Below are 23,686 nucleotides of genomic sequence, written 5' to 3'. Positions count from 1 at the left end.
GCCTTGCTGCAAAATAGATGTACATAAATTCTTGGAGATCTGCAGGGTTATCTTACAGCTGCAAAAAATATAAAAACTATTTTCTCTCCTGCAAGAAAAATAATCATTGGTATCTACTGGGTTGACTCCAACAGACCAACCTGCAAGAATGACTCTGCAAATGAAACATCTCATTTGCTTTGCAAGATAAGCTGCAAGATTTCACAGATAATCTGGATTCTACAGAACAAAACACTACAGTTTAATGCCGTTCACTTGGTATTGTTGTGGTTGCCATCACCATCAGCACCACTGTCCACATCACCATCAATAACCACAATAGTAACACACACACACACAATAATAATGATATATTTTATAATGTAGATTTGTTCTATGGGATAAATAAATATAGACTATACAATACTTGGAGCTGACTCAACTTACTTAAAAAAAAAAAAGAATGACAACAAAATCAACTTTGTGTTAACATCTAAGTGCTCCACAACAAATTAGTTTCACAGGAGAGACGACGTCTACAGTGAATCAACAAGCTGTCATTGATTAACTAGCCACTCAGCCATAGTCCTGACAGTTTCTCATGTTCTTCTTCTTTCACTTACTGTCATCTGTAATTTGTGTATCCCATGTGAATCAGCACTAGGAGATGACTTTGCCTTCATTCACTGTAAGTCCCTGATCACTTTATGTTTTATGTCTTCAGTATGTTGAAGTAATGCCCTGGGGAAGGGCTGCAGCTAAATTAAAATTAAATGATCATCTATTTACTGAAACACATCCTTCAGTTTCTCAGAGGCCAATGTTAATGTGTTCACTTGTGTTGTCCAACCAAAAGTCCAAAAAATCAAATATATATAAACTGAAAATCCTTAGGGTGAAAGGCCAAACATGGGATGGATTTTGCTTTTGAACTTTGAGTTTTGAGTTTGTCAAACACATCACACAATATCCAAGTAGCCATAAACTGAGCTGAAGAGATTCCACTAAGATGGAACTCCCAGCAGCTTGAAACAGACAGTAAGAGTTTCTGACACATTTGACCCCTGTCTCTGCAACAGCACATACATCTTCCTGCTGTACTCCATGTGTCTCCTGTTTTCCCTCTCTATTCATTTCTATCCAGACTTGCCAGGCAGCTCCTCAGAAATAATTAGTGACTAACGAGTCTCTCACTCGGTCTCATAACAAGCTTCACACTCTAATAATGAGCCTCTACACATTTCTGTGGCAAGCAGCAACCATCAGTTACACAAAGAACCTACTTGAAGCCTTAGGCCTGAGCAAACCCAAAGATAACTAGGCCTGGGTAAGCACAAACTATGGGACTGTTTTTTCTCCTTGGAACATGTTTGAGGTTTTTTGAAGACTTGCTAATGCATTCCACTGTAGAACTTCACAGTTGGAATTTGCTGTGTCTATTGCCTATTCATGAGTCTGCAATACTTCACACTTTGCATCAACAGTCCAAACAACAAAATGAAATAATGCGTTTCCATAGCATAATAAATGTAAAATAGTTTCGGGGTAGGAGAATTGCGAGAGATGCCGTTTCAAAACATTATGAAAAACGGACCTTTCTGAAACAAAGCCAGAGTTTTCTATTGGAAGCCAACTTCCTAGCTTTGTGGAAAGACAGTTAATCCTACCCCCTCCTGCTATTTATCATGAACTTAACATGGTTTTCAAAGTGGTGAAGATAATCTGAGCAATTTGAGTGACAAATATGAGAAGATCAAGGGAACCTTCTATCTAAATACAGAATAACTATAATAATATGTATAATTATTGTTTATGATCTGCATATAATCCGCTATCATAAATCTCTTGCTCTTCATGCTTCACCCTGAAAAATACTAAAAATGCATCCTCAAATATATGAGTATTCACACCAAGTGACAGCAGTGTTTCAGCCGTTAGATTTTAGTTTTCACTGAAAAGGACACATCATAGTGAGGTGTGTAATGGTTTTTTACAAGCCTCAATGAAAATGCCCTGCAGGCTAGATGTGGTCAGCACAGCAGGAGCTGAGCTAACTAGCCATATCACAGTGATTGATGATAAGAAGGTTTAAACAGCCATGTGTAAATGCCACCATGTTTAAGATGCTCATGCTGTACAAGGTACACTACTTGCATACTGAGTTTTTAAATTAACATAAGTAGTTGGATTCACAACCGAATGCAACTTATCTAATCTCAGCTCAGTGAACCACTTACATGCCTTTTACGGAGCTTTCAGAGAGGAATTGTTTGGTAAGAAAAGGATCAAATTGACATAATTTTGCTACACTACTCCGAGAGATGAGGTGATCAATAAATCCATCTCCAGGGTGAATCTATAGCAGTAGAAAGTCATGTCAACAAAGTGCCCAGTACCAAGACAAGCTTCTAACATTATTATTTTTCTTTTGCTTTTAAGTCACAGTAAAAAGCACAACCTTGTCTTTTCTTAGTTTCTGGTATTATTGCAGGATTTTTGGCAGCAGTGAGGACTAGAAAAAAAAGCAGAAGTGTAGACACTGAAGCCAAATGGAAGTGGAGGAGGGATGTAAGAAATTGGCTTGGAGAAATCACAACAAAGAGGATCTTTATTGCTCTGCCTCTTTAAAATCTTCCTCTACCAGAGTATTCTCCAGAGCCAAGCAGTGGTGCCAGAGAGAGAGAGAGACAGGAGATATCAGCAGTCAGTATCTAATCTCCATACCCTCTCTAATGCACCTTGGAGTATCCACTCCAGCACAGACACAGGTAGACAGAGAGTCGACAGCTGCACAGCCTAAAACCCAGCACCTTTGCTTTACAGCTAACAGTAATCTTTCCCTGCTGGGTAGAAAGAGAGACAGTTTGGGGTGGTTTAAAAAAAGGCTGAATCAGCTGGTTTTGTTTATTCTCTTTAACATATCAATCGCATATTTACCAACAGCTTTCACATCTACGTCACAGAAAAACATTCTACTTCAACAAGAAATATATGCAGACTTTACTTCTCTTCTTTTTTCTTCAAAATTACAAAAATACACTGAGACAAGGTCACTTGCCGCCAGTGTAGTTTCAAAGACTGTTTCTAAAGGAGAGTGTGTAAATGGGTAAACAGGTACAGCACCTCCACAGGTAAACAGATAATGCTACTTGATTCCAAAAGAAATGTTTAGATTTGCATTGCAAAATCCCATTCACATTAGTTTGACTTGTTCAAAACATGATTATGACCATCTCTGCTGGATTCCTACAATAACATGCACTTGTACCAAAGGGTAGGGGTAAGATCCAGAGAATAAATTTAAGTAACCTTGAAAAATATAAGTGCTAGCCACAGTGCACAGTAGTGTCAGCCTTTATTTCCCCTTCTGTTTCCTCTGCTACCTAATAACTGGCATTTTATAAAATACCCAATACAAGCAAGTCTAGAAAGAGAAGGTACGAGAAAATAGGAGATTGATTTATAAACACATACAGACTCTGTCCTTTTATCATAATAAAATAAAAATAAGAAATTGTATGTTCAGCATGTTCAACATCTTATTTTAGCAGGCTATCGTTGGCTAATTAGAACTGAACACGCCGTAGAGTTGAGTCTGTTGCGAAGGGCCATAGATTCCATCATAAAAAGGGCCCAATAAAGAACGTATTTGAAGCTGCCACGTGAGCCGTCAGCCAGTTTTACACAGCAATCATTAGAGTCTGTTCCCTGCACATCAGTCACAGTCTGGTTTGGACCAGCTACCAAACAGGACACGTCACAGACAGGCAGGTGTACAGAGATGATCACAGCAGCTCCAACACATTTACTTTACTTACATACGCTATGGAGAGAAATGGGGTAGAACAAGCAACAAAGGCCCCTAACCAGAGTCAGGGCACTAAAATCTTCTAAACATGATATCAAGCAGGGTGCATTAAAAATATCCTACACCTTGACAATGCATTTTTTATTTGTATATTTCTTATTGTGAAAAGTACAATAACAAATTTTATGTTCATTTCTTTTTTACCCATACAAATTTAAAGAGAAAGTAGTCTGACTTAACCAAATCTTTGACCTGGATTGTTAAGATGTGGCTAAAAAGGTGATCATCCTGATAAAGGTAAAGAAAAGGTTGGGAAGAACTGCAACTAAAAACCTTTTGATAAATAGTTTCTCTTTAAATCTCCATATTCAGCAGTGGTTACAAAGGAGACATGTATAGATGTAGAATGTGATGGATTGGACATAATACTGACAAGGCGAATGATTGATGCTCTGTTTGCTTTGAATAGAAAGCGCAGTCATGGTGCAGGTGTTTGCGGGGAAGAAAAAGAGTCTCCCATTATACTCACAGTTAAAAGCCAAGGCTGAGAAAGCCTGAATGTCCAGTGCCAGAGGCAGAGACAGACAGGACAACTGGAACAGAGCCTTTCTGACTGGCAGGGAGTGGTGAAATTCCCTTCCACCCAAATCATGCATCCTTCCAACCTCCCCCTTCTCTTTTCCCTCTTTTCCTTCGCTCCTCCTCACCCTCCCTCTCTCTGCAGGTTACTGTTGTGTGAGCGAGGCTCTCCTGGGGCGAGCTGACAGTGCAGATAAACGAGTGAACTGGCTTGTCGGATGCACGTACACACACTTTTCTGCACAGAGGATCACTCTCTTACACTACCCTTCTAACAGCCACTTAATTAAAGTACATATTTGTGCACACAAAATGGGCTTTCTAAGAGAAAGCATATAGTGAGAGGAGGTTAGACACACTAACAGCACACATGCAGACACCAGCAGAAGCACTGTATAGGTGCGGTCACAGGACGGTTACCAACAGCTCTCTCCGGCACTACTTTTCCTCTCTGCCTTTATTAAGGCTGACGTTGATGAATGTCTAAGATTACAGGACAGACTGCCACTTAGCTACATCACAGAATGAATTTAATCAAACACACAGTCACGGAAAGCCCTGAGGGAACTTTACAAGATGGAGACAGGAGAGGTAACAGTAAAAACAGGAAAAAGACCCATGGCAGTTATGTTGTAGCTTCACTAAAAAACCAGATTAATTTAGTTGTTATGCAGCTGTAGTATTTCAAGTATTTTAAATCATTTGAAGTTATTTTATTTATTTATTTATTTTTACATATGAAACAGCTTGTTTCATTCCATTTCTGTATTGTTTTCCTCAGTATAGGTCCAGCCACTAAACTATATTTAGTTATAGCTTTGAGTGAGTGGAAGCAAGTGATTCAGCATAATGATGCTGTTTAAAGAGTTATTGGATCTTTAACTTAAGCTCACTACGGTTGACCAATCAGACATTCAGACTTATGTGGAGTCACACAGTTCTGTACTGTTTGATCATCATACACTGGCTTCAAATCAGCTAAAGTCCCCAGCTAAGCTCCCCCTATCCTGGTTATAGCATCCAAGACATACCTTCTATATTTTAGAGTGAAGCAGTGACTCTCTGAAATGTATCATTTATTTAGCCATACAAATAAATGATTGAAATGTTTTGGTTGTTGAGCTGTCAGTAGATGAGGATGTTCATGTCTGTAAAGACACCAACATTGCACAAAACAATGGGGACCCCTGGCCAAAAAATAAATACATAAATAAAAAGCAGCAATACAATCATCCAAAAGAGTACTACATATGCAAGCTACAAGAATTATACCATACTCATTACAGTAAGTATATAGTCTAACATGATTTTTTAAATTAAATTGATATTAAATATATTAAAAGAAATTTTTAAAAAAGCCTGAAACACCAAACAGTGTGAAGAAATTAACCCAATGTTATCTCAAATAAAAGTGCTGTTCTCTGTAAGACAAATCACAGATGCAGGTCTCTGCTAAATTCAACTTTTAAATAACTAAAGGTAGAGCACAAAAGGGATTTGAGGTCTACTCTACTCATATGGCAGCAGTGCAAAGAGGTTCAGTCCTTATGAAGGGACACTGAACAGCCCACCCAGCCTGTTTTTATTCACTACAGTTGTAAAGACCCCCCCACTCTTTGTACACTTAACCAATAAGCCTTCGGCGAACACATCTGATTGATCTCACTCAGAGCTGCCTGGATTTTATCATCTCACCAGTGACCAGAACCTGAAACAGCACCAACCTTTTTCAACCACACCACCTCTCCAGCAGGAAGGTTTAAAGGTTTATCAGATGTCTACACACTTAAAACTTATGAAAAGGACAAATTTTGGACATATTATTTAAGGCTGGGTAACCAGCAAAAACATGCTGTTTACTGTACAAAATAACATGCTAATGATATGAGCAGGCATGTTTTTCATTAGACAAATAAAACAATCCAGAAAAACGGGCTTCCTTTCTTTTACCTCAACCTTCCATCCACCTGAACATCTGGTAACAATCTGATAACTTTCACACTTCCACATCTCTTGAGCCAGAATTGTTGGTGTTTTTGTTCATCTGAAAAGAGTTTTAGTCAAAGAGGAAAGAAAACTAGTAGCTCTTTGTCTTTGGTTGTCTAATGCAAATCATGGTGATATACAGCAGCAACTGAGTGACAACAGTGACTTTGTGTGCTGTGACTTTGAATGCAACACTGGGGCTTGTTAGGAGTCTGCCAGGGCTGTAATTTATTGGTGCTCAGTTAGTAAAAGCCACAAAGCAAAACTTTATTCAACAACAGCCTGATAGTAAAGCTGAACACAAACTCACTGCCTGAACTGTGAGGATTTTGATTCAATATAAATACCAAGAATATATTTTGCTTGTGATAAACCAGTTGCACAAACTGAGAAGAGAGCACCATCAATTTCAAATAACTGTGCAGTCTCAGTTCAGCGAAGCTCATTAAATTATGAAAGAAAAAAAAAAAAAAAAAAAAAAAAAATCTAACAAAAAAATCACATCCAGACAGCAACATAAGGGGCTAAGGGAGAAAAGCAGGCACCTGGCATACTTACTCAGAATATTTAAATGAATAGGATACGATCAATCAAAGGTGAAAAAATTCTTTGCATGTGATAAGGAGAGTATCTGCCCTGCCTGCATCATCAGCCCTGAATCTTTTCATCTTCTTAGTGGCTGCTACATGGTGACACCTCCACCACATTACGTTTGTGGAGAGGAAAGAAACTTAGAAAGAAATTAGGGTGAGTGAGCCACAGCCTAAAAAGACTGAGGAAATGACAAAACACAAAGGCAGAGCATGACTTTGACATGGCAGATTAAAAAAGAATAACAGGCATGAAAAGTGTCACATCTAATAGGGACACGACATATCAAACCTCCTCTGAAAGGCCGAGCTGTCACACAGGAACAACTCTCTCTAAAAACAGAACTAGTAGCTTCTTTGCGCTGCTAATCACAGCCGACGTTGGGAATACAACTTCTCAGTTGTAATCTATTTGCAGCTGCAACGCTAAGCCTCATTTGGAGATTTCATTTGCAGCATGTCTGTGTTTGTCTTTCTGAAACTGCAATTTAGTTTAACTAATGAGCTTGACGTATCGTGCAGCTCAGGACAACAGCGAGACACAAGAGCTTATCAGAGCTCACTGTTACAGGCACAATAACATTTGATCTCCTCGTTTTCAAATCTAATCTGAACCTAAGGAGAAGACACCAAAGCATGGAATCAGAATTAAAATCATACCACACCTTTCATATTGAACAAAATCTGAAATCTGAACCAAACAACCTCACACACTCACACTCACTCCTATGGGCAATTTAGAGTCACCAATCAACCTGACATACATGTTTTTGGACTGTGGGAGGAAACCAGAGTACCTGGAGAAAACCCACACAAGCACAGGGAGAACATGCAGACTCCACACAGAAAGGCCCCTGATGGGTTTCAAACCAGGAACCGTCTTCCTGTGAGGCAACAGTGCTAACCACCAAGGCACCGTGCTGCCCACTGTCTTTTCAACATATAAAGAATAATACCAATTTATTACAACTTGGACAATTTTAGTTCTGCTCATCCTGTTGGTCTGTTGTGCCAACAAAAGTACGTGGGGTCTCAGAACAGGAAGATGTGCTACAGGTTGTCACATACAAGCAGCCAATAAGCCACAACAAGTCCACTGATTTGAAAATCCAAACCAACTAAACCACTTTATCTGAAGGAAAAATATTTACACATCACATTTACATCTACATCATCATATACTTCTTAAAGTTGTGTTTACAGAGTACAACACATCAGAGCTGGTCCATACAGACACACATATAATTTATACAGAGAGAACACTGTACTGACAATGCTGCTAGATTAACATGCTGCTGCTCACTGCTACATACAGAAGCAGGGCTTTGATTCTGCAATGACTCTAAATAAACCCAACACTGTACGCACACCTGCATGACTCACGTGTATGAGTCAACCCAGCCGACCCAGCCATGTGACACAGAAGGTCACAGAGGGAGTAATTTTAGAGCCTATTTCAAAACACTTCGTCAGTTTATTAAAACAATGCCATGTTTGAAAACATGGCAGATCCAATAGATGTGGGCACATGACAGTGTGTATTCTAGGACAAATAGAAAAGATTTACAATTGGCACCAGAGTTGTATGGTAATGTGGGATGAAGGATGACAACACAATGTACTGTACTGTCCATAGCCTCGGAATATGCAATAACTATAGAAGTTTGATGTTTTTGGCCTCTAAGGAAAATGATGCCATTTTTGTGAAGTCAGTTCTCCTGCCTGTTGATTTGCATCAACACCATTTTAAGATTCTGATATGTGATCCATTTAATGAAAACTGGGAACAAGGCAAAATGGCCACTGTAGCTGAAGTGCAGTGAAAAAAGCCAAACCAAGAATCCTGAGAGAGGAAATGAGGGAGCATATGAGTCTAAATATACAGCTGGGTAAAACATCCCTCCAGTCAAAAGGTGATTTGCTATGCAACACATTCTCATCACTAATCCCTTGTCTGGAGTTATAGCCTCAGCACTGAGGAGTTTCATGGTTAAAGCACCCCTCTAGTAGCAATTCAGCTGGCTATGCAGCATGCTCTCATCACTGATAATGTGATGTGCAGGGTTGGGTAAGCTCTGATACTTAGCTGCATCCTCTGTGGCCGAGCTGTTCCTCTGAACTGCAGAGCCAGATACAGTCAGAAATCCACCCAGGGGACAGTTAAGCGCAGCTCTGAGCAACCTCATCCACAGCCACAGTATCGTGGCAGAATGTCCTCAGCATGTGTCAGATATCAAACGTCTGGGATTCCCTTCAGCATTAAGGTGCCAACTGTCACTGTCCTGCTGTGAAGCCTGTATTGAAAATTTTTAACATATTTCTAAGCTAAGCTTATTTGGAGCGAAAGAGTACAACTGGATTTGATCATAGAGAGAGAGAGAGAGAGAGAGAGAGAACGAGAGAGAGAACGAGAGAGAACCCCAGACAACACTTTGAATGTCTACACATGTATGCCAGTTAATTTGGCTTGACTTTTAAGAGCTGCAGAACCAACCAGTGAATGTAGAGTCATTCACAAACTGCAACTTCATACAGACACACACACACACACCATACCTATATATACACATACAGACACACACACACCATACCTTTATATACGTACAGACACACACACACCATACCTATATATACACGTACAGACACACACACCATACCTATATATACATAGAGACCCACTCCGTAGGGAAGAGACTATCCACAGTGATATAATTAGGCCTGGTCACTGCAGGGATGTTGTAATGGATAACGCTGTCTGAAAGTGGCCAGGGGCAGTACATGTAATTGAGCATGAAGTGTCTATGTGTGGATGTGTATGTGTGTGCACTTAGGGAGGGCTACAGAAACAAATGGTACTGCTTTGCTGTTTGCATTCACTGGATTGCGTGTGGAGCATCACCTAATGAATGTGGTGTTTAAAGCCATTTAGTTAAAACTAATATCAAAGGGGAGGAAAGTTTTCTGTCCTTTCACATCACAGATGGATTTAAAAACTTATTGGGATGTTTGACCTTATCCCTCACTTGTAAATTAGACTACATGTGAAGCTTTATTCACAATTTCATCCATGCAGTTAGCATGGATTTTTTTTTTTTTTTACCTCTTTTGCAAGGTTTAAAGTCCATGTTTACTGATAGGAGGAGAATCTTCTCAAGGTTTGGAGGTGAACTATTATAGACAGTCTCAATATTTGGTTGATATTTTGTCTTAAAAATGTATTATTTTACATTACACACTGTACCACATAGGCCTAGTAATATTTAGGGGTTACTTCGTTTGTATGCTCCAGCACTTTATTGAAACTATACAATTATACTGAATGGATACTTAAACCAGGCACTGCTCTTCTGGCTCCACTATTAAATCAAATAAAAATATTCAGTGTTAACATTTTTACACACTGACAGTGACAGTCCCAAAATTTAGCCTGGCATCTCTGGTATCTATTTAAATTCTGTCATTTAAAATCAAATTCTGGGGGCCTGGGCTCTTTGGCAGGTCTGACAGGGTTAAAGATGTTCAGAGAAAAAAAAAAAAAGAAAAGAAAAAGGCTGCTTACATATTGAAGGCAGGACGCTGTGAGTTTTATGAATAATGTAACAATACCATGCTATTCTTGAAACACTGCTTCAGAAAATCATCAAAATGTAAATCTGAGCTTCCATATCAGCTGCATGAAAGGCTGTGTAAAACGCAAACACATTAAAGCAACCTTCAGAGTCAGCTTCTCCCATATCCTTGAAGTTAAGGGATGCTGCCTGCTGATTGGGTTGATATCAGAGGCTACAGGACATTATATCACTGCATATAAATTAACAGCATGTACTCAGAGCATGAGGCCCACAAGAGGCAGTTGGTGAGGAATCGGTAGGTACGGCAGGTGAACAAAAAGTAGTACATGGCCAAAAACTTTCAACAGAGATTACTGAATCACATTTACAGAAGCAGCTGCAACCAGTGAAACTGGCTTTCCAAAGTCAGTTTTCAAGGCGATGGGAAACAGGAAATTGCAAACAGCAATGGAAGAGATGACAAATGTTGCTGGCAGATTTTATCAGCTGTAGCTACAGTACCCAGGCAGTTAAGCAAACGATAATGTTGAAATCACATCTGATTTTTGTTTCCCGCTGACTAGTTTTTAGAAACATTCCTATAAAAAGGGGCCTGTAATATGAAATTAGGTTAAATATACAAAAGAGACATGAGTGAAATGTGAGTGAAAGCTCCGAGTTCAAATTATTCTGAAACATTAGACAGCAGGTGAGTTTGACTCTCCCATACTGCTTCATCCATTCATTCTGCCTGTGTGATAACGCAAAGGTTGGTATTTATACACTAATGACAACATGTTTATGAAGGTTATATTCCATTTCTGCTAATAGATTGTTCTAAATATTATACATTAAACATGATTAACATATTTGTGTCTCCTGGCCAAACATAATCAATTAGTTGATCCTTTTACAATTCAACAAATATGCAATCCTGGCTTTTGATTTTTTTTTTGTTTGATGATTCATTTACATTGCTCAGATTCCCTATGGGGAATGAGGCTTTGTGTGATGTAATACTGCCATACCATACGAGAACCTATACTTCATCAGATTAACAACAGTTCCATTTTCTGAAAATGGCTGAAATAAATGTAGATAACCCCAGAGCTGTAATGGCATGGTGAGCAGGAGAAAAAAAAAAAAAAAAAAAATCAGCACAAATCACAAATCAGTCGCTTTAGAAAACAATGACACTTCACTAAATTATGTGGCGGCCAGCTGAAGGCTGAGGAGCTCTTTCAGGCTGCAAATGACTGATCCTGGACCATGGATACATCATGCTCCCCTCTTGCCTCCCTCCCTCCTCTTCTTTCCTCCCTCAGTGAGATTGCCAACAGATGACTCCTGCCAAGTGCCTCCCCAGGAGAAGTATGTGTCTCTCTAAATCTAAGCGCCTGTGTGTGTGTGCATTTCTGTGTGGCTGTGTTTACGTGTTTCCATTTTGATGGCAACGTGGGCAGTAATGTGTCTAATGGAAGATAAGCAACACTCTCTCAAACAAGTCTTCACAGCCAGGCACTTCCCCCAACATCATCATGCTGAGTGCAACACAGGGAATACTTTATCCCCCTCCATCTTTACAAACACACACACACAATTCACAGTGCACACCCATGCAAAAACACAGCCACACACATACAGGGAACACAGAGCGAGGGTTTGAATCATGTTTTCAAAGCTGCCTTTATCATCTCCACACAAAGTCTGCAGAGCTTCACACACACCTGCAAACACACACACACACACACACACACACACACACACACACACACACACACACACACACACACACACACACTGGTTGATGAGATCTGGACATGAGTTTCAGACATAGAGAGACACCTCAGAGAAAGTGTAGCCTTGGATCGCCACACTAAAAGCAGCTCACAATCATTTCTCCTTCAGAGTCCCCTCGCACATAGATGCACATGCCAGTGAAGTGTTTCACAAGCGGGTGAAGGATAATCACAGCTGAAAACACTTAGAAAGAAAGACAGAGGAAGAGTCCTTGACTGTCAGCTGACCCTGCAGCTTGTTTGTACCAATTCTGAAGCCAGCATTCTGACTGAGGGAGGAAGGAAGAAGATTCTGGGTTTATTACACAACACAGGGACGGGCAAGGGAAGAAAAGAGGTTGCAAGAATGAGGGAGGACACTCAAGGTCTGAGTCCACAATGTCAATAAATAAGTGCAATACCTGAACTACTGCCATGTTTTTTTTTTTTTTTTTGTTTTAAAAGGTTATAGTGATAAGTCAGCTGGTTGTATTGATACAGCCAAATGAATCCCTCCATGACCACAGCTACAACAACTGTCAGTAACATCTGGGATAAGGTTTTAATGCTTCAATGTCTATAAATCCTTAATATTGTTCTTTTATTCATTTACAAACCTGCCTACAGTGGTACACAAACCAACTTCTGAGGAGCCAGTCCAAAAATGTATTTTCTAAGCATGATGTCTATCAGCATGATAAAATCCAAGTGTCAGTAATAACCTTTAACACCTTTGCAAATAATTCCAAAATGTTTTGAATTTCTCAATTCAACCCAATGATCTACATCCACATACAGTCAGTATGGAGTGGACATATTTTGCTAAAAACAGAAAAAGAAAGAAAGAATGGCTCTTTTCACTGCACCTGTATCACATCTTTCATATTACAGTATGTTGAGTGTACTTGCTCTTGCTCTTCAGGAGCCAAAAAAAAAAACAAGAAACAAAACTCCTACTTTAAATATTTGAATCACTACTGAATTGTGCCAGTAAGTACAGGAAAATATAATACATTATAGCATTGATCACACTTTGCTCTCAAGAGGATAAACAGACAAAGTCATGCGGCGAAAGTCCTGAGATAACCAAGGCAAACCGTGTAGGGGGAAGTGCAGCTACAATAATCATTTCTCTCCTCTCTGTAGTTTTTCCCAGGCTGCCCTGTAGCACTTGTCTTCTCAGTGAGGAGTATATACTGAGGTCAGGACCCAAATACATTGGCTCTACCTACTGCTGAACACCAACAAGCTTTAAAACTGTCAGCCTGTCCCACTCTCCTCTGCTCCCTCACTCATCTTTCCTGTTTGTTCTGACACTTTCCTTCTTCCTTCATTTTTATGTCTCATTCTGAGCAACACTGTTACTGACAGCAGGAGACAAGACAGACAGAGAGAGTCAAAGAGCCCCAAGTATTTTAAGTCAGGAAGAAATCTAAAACCACTTTTTAAACAGCATGAAAGCAAACTGGAAATAATATCAAGACAAACTGGGTGTCTGTTTACTTTGCACAGAGTTCAACTAATATATGGGCTAAGTGAACTGCCATTACCTGTTTCATTACAAAGTAATCTCATGGTTTTTAGTTTAAATCGAAAAGAGCTGTTTGAAAATTCCCATTACTAGCAACACCTTTAAATCTGTCTAATGTTCCACATGCAGGAAACTAACTTTACTCAATGAAAAACATTTGGTCAATTCTCAGATTTGATGTTGATTTGGCTAAACGTCTCAGCACTAAATCATTGATGCTTTTTATACCTGCAATGTGTAAAATGTGACAGGTTCAACGGCACCTAGTGGTGAGATTTCAGAATACAACCTTCCAAGCACCTCTCACACCCCACCCAACCATTTCCAGGAGCAAGGGAAGGTACAGTGGCTGTGACATTTTCAACAAAAATGATTCCCTGTCTAGAGCCAATGTTTGGTTTGGCCACTTTGGGCTACTATAGAAAGGAGGCCTACTCCGTATTAAATCTTAAAAGGTTGATTCTAAGATTAAGAAAATGAAATGGTTGGTTTTATCTGGTGATCACACACTAATGAAGAGACATTTAAGAATACTATATTCTATTTCTGCTAATCGATTGCTGTAAATATTACATATTGAACGTTTAACATGAACTTAAAAACAGCACATGCTCTGTACATTGGAGGGGGAAAAAATATGAAACACAAAAGTGTTTTAGTTAACAGTTCAATATGAATATTTTGCATTAACAGTATCCCAATTAATCAGACAGAGCCACCTTTTATTCTTTCTTTCCTTTTCATTTGTTCATAAATATTTAGTTGACATGGAAGTTATTTGTTATGCTAACTAGCAGTCGATCTCTGACATGATCAAGGTCATAATGTATATCAGTGTTTGGTTTGGTTCAGTTCTGACTGTACTAATACATGACAAAATGAAACACATTTTCTGTTTTATTCTAAATTAATTTTGTTGAATAATTTTGCTAAATCTCTGATGTGATGAACAGCTGCTCATGTAATTATTTCAGAAAAAGCCAAAAGTATGCAATGTTTATTCAGTGCCTCTTGGATGTGTGCCCATATTAGTTGGTCCAATTAACAGTGTATATGTGTAACAGCTAACAGCAAATGGGTGCACCTGGAGTTTTTCACAACAGTTGTTCTTTTGCACTGACTGCTGTGATGATGTATAGAATCACACGGTCATGTCAGTACACATCTATCAGCACTGAACTGTGAGCTAGTGGGAGGCGAGGAGCAGACGGGAACATTTGGTGTCTGATTCTTCAGAAGACACAAGTAAACCCCACAAGCTGCTGCTGAATATTTGCCAGAGTTGCTGCATTGGCCACTGTTAAATTTTTAATTGACTAACACTTGGGTGATGTCACTGCCTCGGTGCTCTGGTTTGCTTTGAGTGGAAGTCCTATTATTCCTAAATTAAATTTATTGCACAGGCAACGTTCAAGAAGAACGTCTAAGGCGGAAAGGACCGGGTTGTAAAGGAGGCTTTTCTATCGCAGGCTGTGATTGCATCTGCGCCACACATGAGTTTGTACTCGTACATCTGTTCTCCTCAAATACTGTCATGGTGTAGAGGAGCTGCCCTGCTCAGGTGGTGCAGCAGCCATAAAGTACTCCGTCTGTCTGTTACTGTCTGTACAATTCACTTGTTGAACTGTGGCAAAATGATTCAAATCCAATCAAATAACTGGAGTCAGACATATTTTCTTTGGTCAAGTCGGTGGAGCCAAAAACACATTGGTCACTTTTCAACAAAGTGGATGCTATGTTTTAATTTAAACAGATGGAAGTTGATAAAAGATTCAAAGTGAAAGATCTGGTACTGTTAAAATGAAACTGCTACCAAAAAAAGTGTAAACGTCTGTTAGCATTGCTCCTGTTGTCTTATTACAGTCTACTTTCCTTTGAAAGTTTAACATCGTACAGGACCAACGGCTCATTTACCCTACTCTGATTAATTAAGGCAATTGATTGGCTGGAATAATCACCTCGCTGGAAAACCATGCATAATTAGGAGTTAATTGAAAACTATCAATGACTAAAACAATGTCTAGGCAGATGTAGTCTGGAACATTATGAAAATCAAGCACATATTTCTAAACTGCCTTTTCCTCTCATTTCTCCAACCTCCTTTTCTTTTCCCTTCACAGTTCTGTTTTCCAGCTGGCAGAGCACCACTGGTGGAAAAGGAGGATAAATTATGAGCCCTAGACGTCTTAAAAACAGCACATACAAACCAAACCTTTAATATATATTTCTAGAAAAGCAAAAGGAGGCTTCTCGATGTTCCTCGGTTGAACCCTGCCATTCATTTGATATGGCTCACTGGATTCTCATAACTATGGACAGTCAAAAGAGGTGGTAACATTTATTCTGTAAATATAAAGGTATTAAAAGTGAGCCGAGGTAGGTTCATCTTCATTCCTATTACTTCTACCAAGCAAATCATTACACCAGCGACCCCATTCAACTCTATACCAAACGACTATGCACCAGCTTTTAATAATTATTACAGTGCTAAGCCAATTTCAATTAGGAACTACACTACAGGAATCGGGTAATGCCCACACATCTGCAAAAGTTTTTTATCTCTTCTTGCATTCTTCTTTTCTTTCATTCTACCCTTAGGACAAAACAAAAACAAGTGTATCTGCACACACTAATTTCCATAAAAATCCCACACCCCCACTGTTCTAAGATATCTCTCGCCCACAAGCACATTACTCAGTTTGAAAACAGATTCGGATCCTTTATGTTATGGATGCACCAATCTGCCATAAGATATTCCACAAATGCTTCATAAGACAACAAAAATGATAAATACTTCCGACGTAAATATTATGAAATCCTTTTCTGTGACAAAAGAGTACGAAGAGACAAAAGATGTAGTGGATGGTGTATATAGTGCAACTCCTGCCCCAACATTAGATCAGTACAGACAGCTAAATCAACAGAGACCACCACGAGCATCCCAGTGGGATTCTCTAACATAGGTGGGCTGTCACTTAGCCAGAATTTCCAAGCCACAAGGAGTCAGAGTCTGCTACAAATCATGCAACACTTTTTAGGATCTCTGCTGCTCAAACATAAAGACACGACACTGTGAGAGGAAAACTGGAGTACTATATGGAATCTCATGTGACAGCTGTCAGGGACACTACATCATGAAGAGGTAAAAATCCCAGAGAAGAGACTGAAGAAACATAAAAAGGCAACATCAGTTGCCTCAACACCAGAGCAAAAACACATCACTGCATAGAAGGAGAGAGAGTCAAAGGTCAATGGCCAGGACTCAGCGCAATCTGTTTGGTTATGTGCCAAGACTGAACACACCTTTCTTATGTCAGTCTGCTAAATATGGAGTTAGAGTCAGGACACATGTAGCTTAGTTTGCTACATCAATATAGGTATTTAAAAAACACTGATTAAGCAAACTAGTGCACTTTAGAGGTCAGACTAACCATGTCCTTAGCCCAGTTCCACAGTCATGTTACTCTTTAATATGACTTTCTTGGCAAGAAAATGGATAAGCATATCTCCCACAATGCCAAGTTTCAAAAACATAACATTTTTGAATTCTGCTTTGTTTGGATGATGAACTGACTCAGTCCTTAGAAAAATCACTTAGCACAGCTGCAGACATGATCGTAGGTAACATTATAATTGCATCTGTGCAAACAAGTTTGTCAGAGGGGGCGTGCTGCCTGTGATAACGCTGCTCTGAGATTGAACAGAATTATGGTATATTTTTAGATGCAGATCCTGCGTAGTGCAGCTTAGTGTGTGGGATGCCGACTGAGTCATTGGTGTTTGAGGGAGCCTGGTGCTCAGGTTAAGTCAGGTTGTGCTGCATCTGACAGTGAAGCCCATTTACTCTCAGAGAAACTGGTAACAGATCTACTGTAAGACTCACTGCTTCAAGGGCACTGATGCATTCAGACCTGCTGGCTATCACTTCCAGTCAATCTCTCCCTTCGCCTCTTATTTTTCAACTCACACAAACTTAGTGCTGTCGACACATCTGCCAAGTCGGCAGCGTGACACCTGTGGAGATCTGCAGGATGAGCCAAAGTTGTCAGGACAAGCCGCTGAGTGGAGACACTGTGTGTTAGACTACATGACGTAACCAAGTGAAAACACTGGAGGCCATTTAGGGAAGCTCCTGACGAGAGAGAAAGAGGCAGATCTATGTTGAGGATAAATGTCACACAAATATTAAAAAATATTCTCTATTACCTTCCATCTATCAGGTGATAGCAGCTCTACTCTGGCTGGATGAATCACAACTAACCAGGAGGATGAGGAGCACTGGAGGAGCTGCAGCTCTCAGAGGAAACAAAATCCATTTCAGTCCTGAGCACAGGCTCAGTGTTCAGACTGTTTCACCACAGACTGTTTCACCAGCAGTTACATCAACAGCATCTTTACACTCACTGAATAAGACAGAGACAACAGACCTACCTGATAATATACATTTAAACATGACTCTTCACAGCTTGTTGACTGACTCACAGGTGATCGATTCATTCGACACATTCAACTACTTTTCATTTAATGCGCGACAGCCAAAACTACAGGACAAAGAAAGCCCAGATGAGCTTAAGTTGGTGTATGATGAGTGTGTGTGCAGCTCTTTGTTAAACTGCTCCTCTGCATGTGAGCAGACGGCATCACCTTCCGGTGGCTCTCAGCAAAGAAAAAGGGTTAGTGTGAAGTGGAGTGTGAACCTACCGTTCCCGGAGATGTGGTTGTGCGGCTCGCCGTGTCCAGCCTGCCTTGTGCACATACTAAGTTGCATGTAGAGTCCCATGTAGTGTAAACTCCCCAGCAGCACCCTGAACGCTCCCATGTCTCTTCTGTTGTGTCTGCTCTCCTTCCCCTCTTTCTTTTTCACATCGGGTGCAGTGCGCGTCAGAAACAGTTTGTGTTTGCTTGTTTTTTAGTCCAGGTGACTTCTTGTGCACACTAGCAAAGTGAGACGCACGTGACAAACAAAAGAAACACGGAAGTCCCTACAGCCTCCCTCTAAGCCGGCACACCTACGGACTGACTGAGCCTCTGCTTCCGTTCACTCCGCTCTATATGCGGCGGAGGGAGACTTCTCCCAGATGAGAAGTGCTGCGGCTTGCAGTGGGGAATATCAATTATGAGAGGAGTGATATTAAAAAAATATTTATGAAACAGCTGGAGACCATTAAAAGGTTCAAAGCCCTAACGTTTTATTCATTTAGGTTTTATTAAGGGCTGACTAATAAACATGACAACACATCAACGAACGATTCTTCCAGTCATTTGGAATTAAAATGTTCAGTTGAATGATAAAAACGACTTTTGACGACAGTACTGGTTTAGAATTACGTTTTAAGACATTTTGAAATGTGAAATTTCTTTTATGAAAACCAAATGAATGCTTCTTGTTTCCAAGTTGTTACTGTTTCCAACATGTTGTGCAGTAGATGGAATATTTTTGTGTCCAGATGGTCTGAAGAGTCTCTCAGGATTCTGAAAATATTCCTACAACAGCAGTAGCTTCACACTCATTTTAAGACAACCTCTGGGATTTTCAAACATAACTGGTTAATTAGCTTTTAGAGAAGCCCGTGGAGGCTACATGAGACCCAGGTGTGTGTTAAACGGTCTACATTAGAATTAAAATTTTTTGGGAAATAGCTTAAAAATGGACAAAGCTCATTACTATTTTTGTTTTGGTCAAAAGTCCTGAAAACATGTTTCAATGATTTTTTTCCAGTTTTTTTCTAGAAGAACATGAGGATTGTAAATGAACACTTCTGCTAAAATACAAACCATTTTGGTTCTTTCACATTAGTGATTTTCTTTTATTTCTCTGTGCTCCATTCTGTGGCTGCTCTCACTGGTTTGAACTCGACCCTGGGCTCATTCCTGTTGTCATGCTCTTACCATTAGGAATTCAGTAACAGCTGACTCTGTGGCTTCGTATAATGCGGCACATTTCCTGTCCATCACTGTACAACCCCATCCACACGATATTGCCCTGAGAAAGTCCACAATGGAACATAAAAAAATATGTCCATGCCCTGTATTGTAACAATCCCACAGTGCAATGCTGCATGAGAAAATGACCTTCATACCATTTTGTTAGTCAGTATGCAAACTGTCAATGATTAGTTAAGTGTCTGAGTAAACTACTGGGTCTACATTATGGTAGAGAACAGAATGGGCAAAGTACAAATTTCACATACAGCCTCTTTAAATGTGTCCATCATATACTGTAATGCCTTTTTGCAAGTAGCATGTATGTTATGCACATATTTGTTAACAATCCCACAATGCAATGGCTACCATAACACAACTCAACAGCTGACAGTGTTGATGCAGAATTATTTGTAAGTTTTGCTGACTACTGAAAAAACCTTTGAGCGTCCATGATGCAGTGACTGTCACAGGGTGTGATTTCAGCCTGACTTTGATGACATTTGGTCACAGTGAAACAAATCTGATTACAGCATGCCTACAGTCCTGATGATGCTTAAGAAAATATATCTAATATATAATATTTCATTAAAAAGTTTGATTGGAATCATAAATATTCAATTAATATAAGAAATAAGCCAACCACTGCTGTGTGCGCCACTGAATTGAGCTGTGCTATGTCGCTGTCCATGGTGCTGAAAAGCAGCAACCACGTTGGTCAGATACTGAACCATAGAATATGCAGTTTTCAATGAATGGAACATAATATGGGGTTTATGCTTATTTCTGCTTATATAGAGGCTTAGGCTATTGTGTAGCATTTATAATGTCCCCCATTTATTTTAATGAAACAAACTAACCTTTGCACCTGATCGCCTAAAATCATTTGATAAATATGTGTTTCTCATCACCTGATCCCTGCCTTAGAAGGTAAACTCAGCTGGTACTGTCCTGGACTTTTTTTAATACAGCATGGGACCTATAACCCATATGTGGATGTCAGCACACTGCTTAGATTATCTAACTCCAATTATCCTGTTTAATAAAAGCCTTTATCCCAGAGGTTTGTACAAAAGATTGCTTTCCTTCAAAATGTGGAAAAGAAAATTACATAAACTGCTCCTACAACTTTACCTAATAGTCACCAGTACTGAGAGAAACAATGCAATGGGTGTTAGGAATGGAAAAGAGACAATCGCCTTGATATTGTGTTTCTCTTGCTGGTTGTGATGCTGTTATAATGATCACCAACTGGTGATCAGTTTACCTCTTGGGTGTGAGTAAGTAACTAGAACATGCACCTTTTTTATGCTATGCCTTAATAAAACAATCATGAGAAATGAATGTGTTTTGCAGTCCCTAAACCCATGGAGGGAGTGAGGGATTGTTGTGCTGTGGCCAGCTCTATAAAGCAGCTGAGCTCAGGCTCCATGCTGACTGCTCTTGCAGCAATTAAGTCAGGCAATTATCAGATATTTTTTTAGCCCATGAGTTTGAGTGATGACAGCTTTATGTGTGTCAACTCCTGTATTCATAAGGCCGTGTAGAGGAGTTCCAGAAAAATGTGCAAAACAACCCAAACTACACCCAAACACCTAGCATTATTATTATTATATCAACCATTCAGCCCCTGTCCTAAGTGATGTCGCCAAGGTACTGGCTGGCATGGTTATCTACTGGATATTCAAAGGCACTGGAACATCTGGCGTCACCCTGATGGTCATATTGCTTTTCCCCGAGCAGTACTTCCTACATTACTAAACTGACACAAGGGATAATTGGAAATGTCAAAAGGTGGGAGGACTGTGGCAATACATTCACAATGATATGCACCTGGTGTTACAATACAGACACAACAGATGAGTACCATGTCAAGAACAGTCCAAAAACCTACACAAGCAGCACTACGTCCTTCTCCATGCCATTTACTGTCTATTGTGTATATTACTACCATCACAAGGATAGAAAACAAAAATGAGTTTTGTATCCTGAAGAAAAATGTTTGCTGTGTCTGCATATGCATCATAGCTACCAACTGCCCAACCAAAACATTTAGGATTCAATGCACCAGGAGATCCAATTGTCTTTCAGAACATCTCCCTCCATCGCCATCCCCCTCTGAAAATCAGCACCTTCACGCAATTACGGAAATTTAAAAATGCAGATTCATATCTCAGTAATGGTTGTCATTCACCCATGTTTTACCTGTCTGGGTCATGGCCCTGCTATTACTTTAGGCAGCCATTAATAAAGATTGAGGATGTTAGAAAGCCAGTCCAGACCTGCCTCTTACCCTGTCAGGATCATTACACTGACTGTGAGTACAGCACAGACACCTGCTACACACACTGACTTCACCTGGCAGTGGACACGGGTGGGTGCCATCTTTCCCCTTATCATTCTGCTCTTAGCTGTCCTGATGGAGAATGACTGACTTGACTGGTTTCCCCCCGAAGGATACATTTTTGTTAATGCATTAAGGTTTTCTTGCCAGGTTTACCCCACCTTTAATGAGTGTTAACAGCCTCATCATGGCAGCTTTTAAAACAACGCCCTGTAGGGTCGTTGGCTATAAAGATCCTATAACACATCAAGGGGCTGTACTTATAGATACTGCAGCAGATATTATTTACCATGCCGACCATATTTGTTTAGCATGTCAGCATGCTAACATTTGCTAGTTAGCATTTAGATCAAAATACTGCTGAAGCTGATAGCCAGCCTCTGCTGAGCACACCGTAAATGACTAAACTGCTTAGGAATCAATCTATGAGTTGCTGAAATATTGAGCCATAACTATGGTCTGGTAAGAAACCCAAACGGACCGTTGAAATATTTCAGTCTGGAGGACAATCTGACTTACAAAACATTTAAAAACAACAAAAGTATCTCCTAGCTCCACAGGTAGTGACACCCAGATAAAGATGTTGCTGTTGAGGTCAAAGATTAAGGCTGCAATATTCTTATTTGAGACTTTAATTAATCCCTGTGCCAATGAAAAAACAGAATACCGTCTCCTCTCAGTCCCCTACTAAAAGAGAGGAGCCCAAAAGCACAGCAGTGTACAGTGTTTGCACTCAGTCATTCGGAAAATACAATTATTTTCCCTCCTCTCGGCTGTGAAATTGCTGTACAACCACTGTTAAACATGCCACAGTCATAATCACCGATAAGAGATGCATGGGGCCAGGCCTCCTCTGCCAATACAATATGCAAACGACGCCCTGCCGTTCTACTCATCTTGTTACTGAGTGATATTAGAGTTTGTAAAGACACTTAGGAAAGGCAGCAGATGTGACAGCTGTCAGTGAGCACCCCCCTTCTCTCCCTGTACTGCTGCTTCCTGCCATGAATGTGACCGGGGATCCAGAGAACCACAAGCACAGAGAAACTATAAGAGACATTCTTCTATACTGAGGACAGGACGAGATGCTGCTTTTGTTTCATATGTGAATGACAGATGACAATTGTCTGTTAGAAAATGATGTTCACCAAAGCTTTTAGATGTTAATACAAGAAACACATTAGCTGGACATAGTACTTGCTAGGTTAAATATGTGGTTTGTTGTAAAAAAAAAAAAAAAAAATCAGCTCAAATGGCTCGTAGATAAGAGGAAGTGTGAGATGAAAACAGATCAGGATGAAGCACAATCATGGCATCAAATGTGCACAATTGTAAATGTGTTCCCGTTAACAGTGTCAATTCCACTTTTCATCTATCTGTCACCTTTAGCTCCATCTACACCACTGTTGCTCATTTTAACTTAACATTTTAACTCTTACAAACATAACGCTCAGCACAAGTTATTTTAGTCAAATCTTGTTATTCAAGTTCAATTTTTAACAGGACAGTAAGTGAGTGGCTTGGTTGTGAAAACAAAAAGTCTGAACAATTGACTCTTGAAAAAAAAATATTTATGGAGAAAGATTTGCTCTAAAGTAGCACATGCAAGTGATGTAAG

General features: G+C 39.8%; 1 protein-coding gene across 1 annotated transcript in view; it reads right to left on the bottom strand.

The window, feature by feature from the left end:
• vstm2la (V-set and transmembrane domain containing 2 like a) overlaps window positions 1–18,621 on the bottom strand; it is a 31,263-nt gene extending 12,642 nt beyond the window's left edge. The window contains exon 1 of the mRNA XM_026332705.2: window positions 18,504–18,621. Within this exon, the coding sequence (XP_026188490.1) occupies window positions 18,504–18,621 (118 nt within the window). The remainder of the gene's footprint in view (window positions 1–18,503) is intronic.
• Between the last annotated feature and the right edge of the window lie 5,065 nt (window positions 18,622–23,686).

The sequence above is a fragment of the Mastacembelus armatus genome, chromosome 7, assembly GCF_900324485.2.
Source record: "Mastacembelus armatus chromosome 7, fMasArm1.2, whole genome shotgun sequence".
NCBI classification, from domain to species: Eukaryota; Metazoa; Chordata; class Actinopteri; order Synbranchiformes; family Mastacembelidae; genus Mastacembelus; species Mastacembelus armatus.
This window is presented reverse-complemented; position numbering and strand designations above follow the sequence as displayed.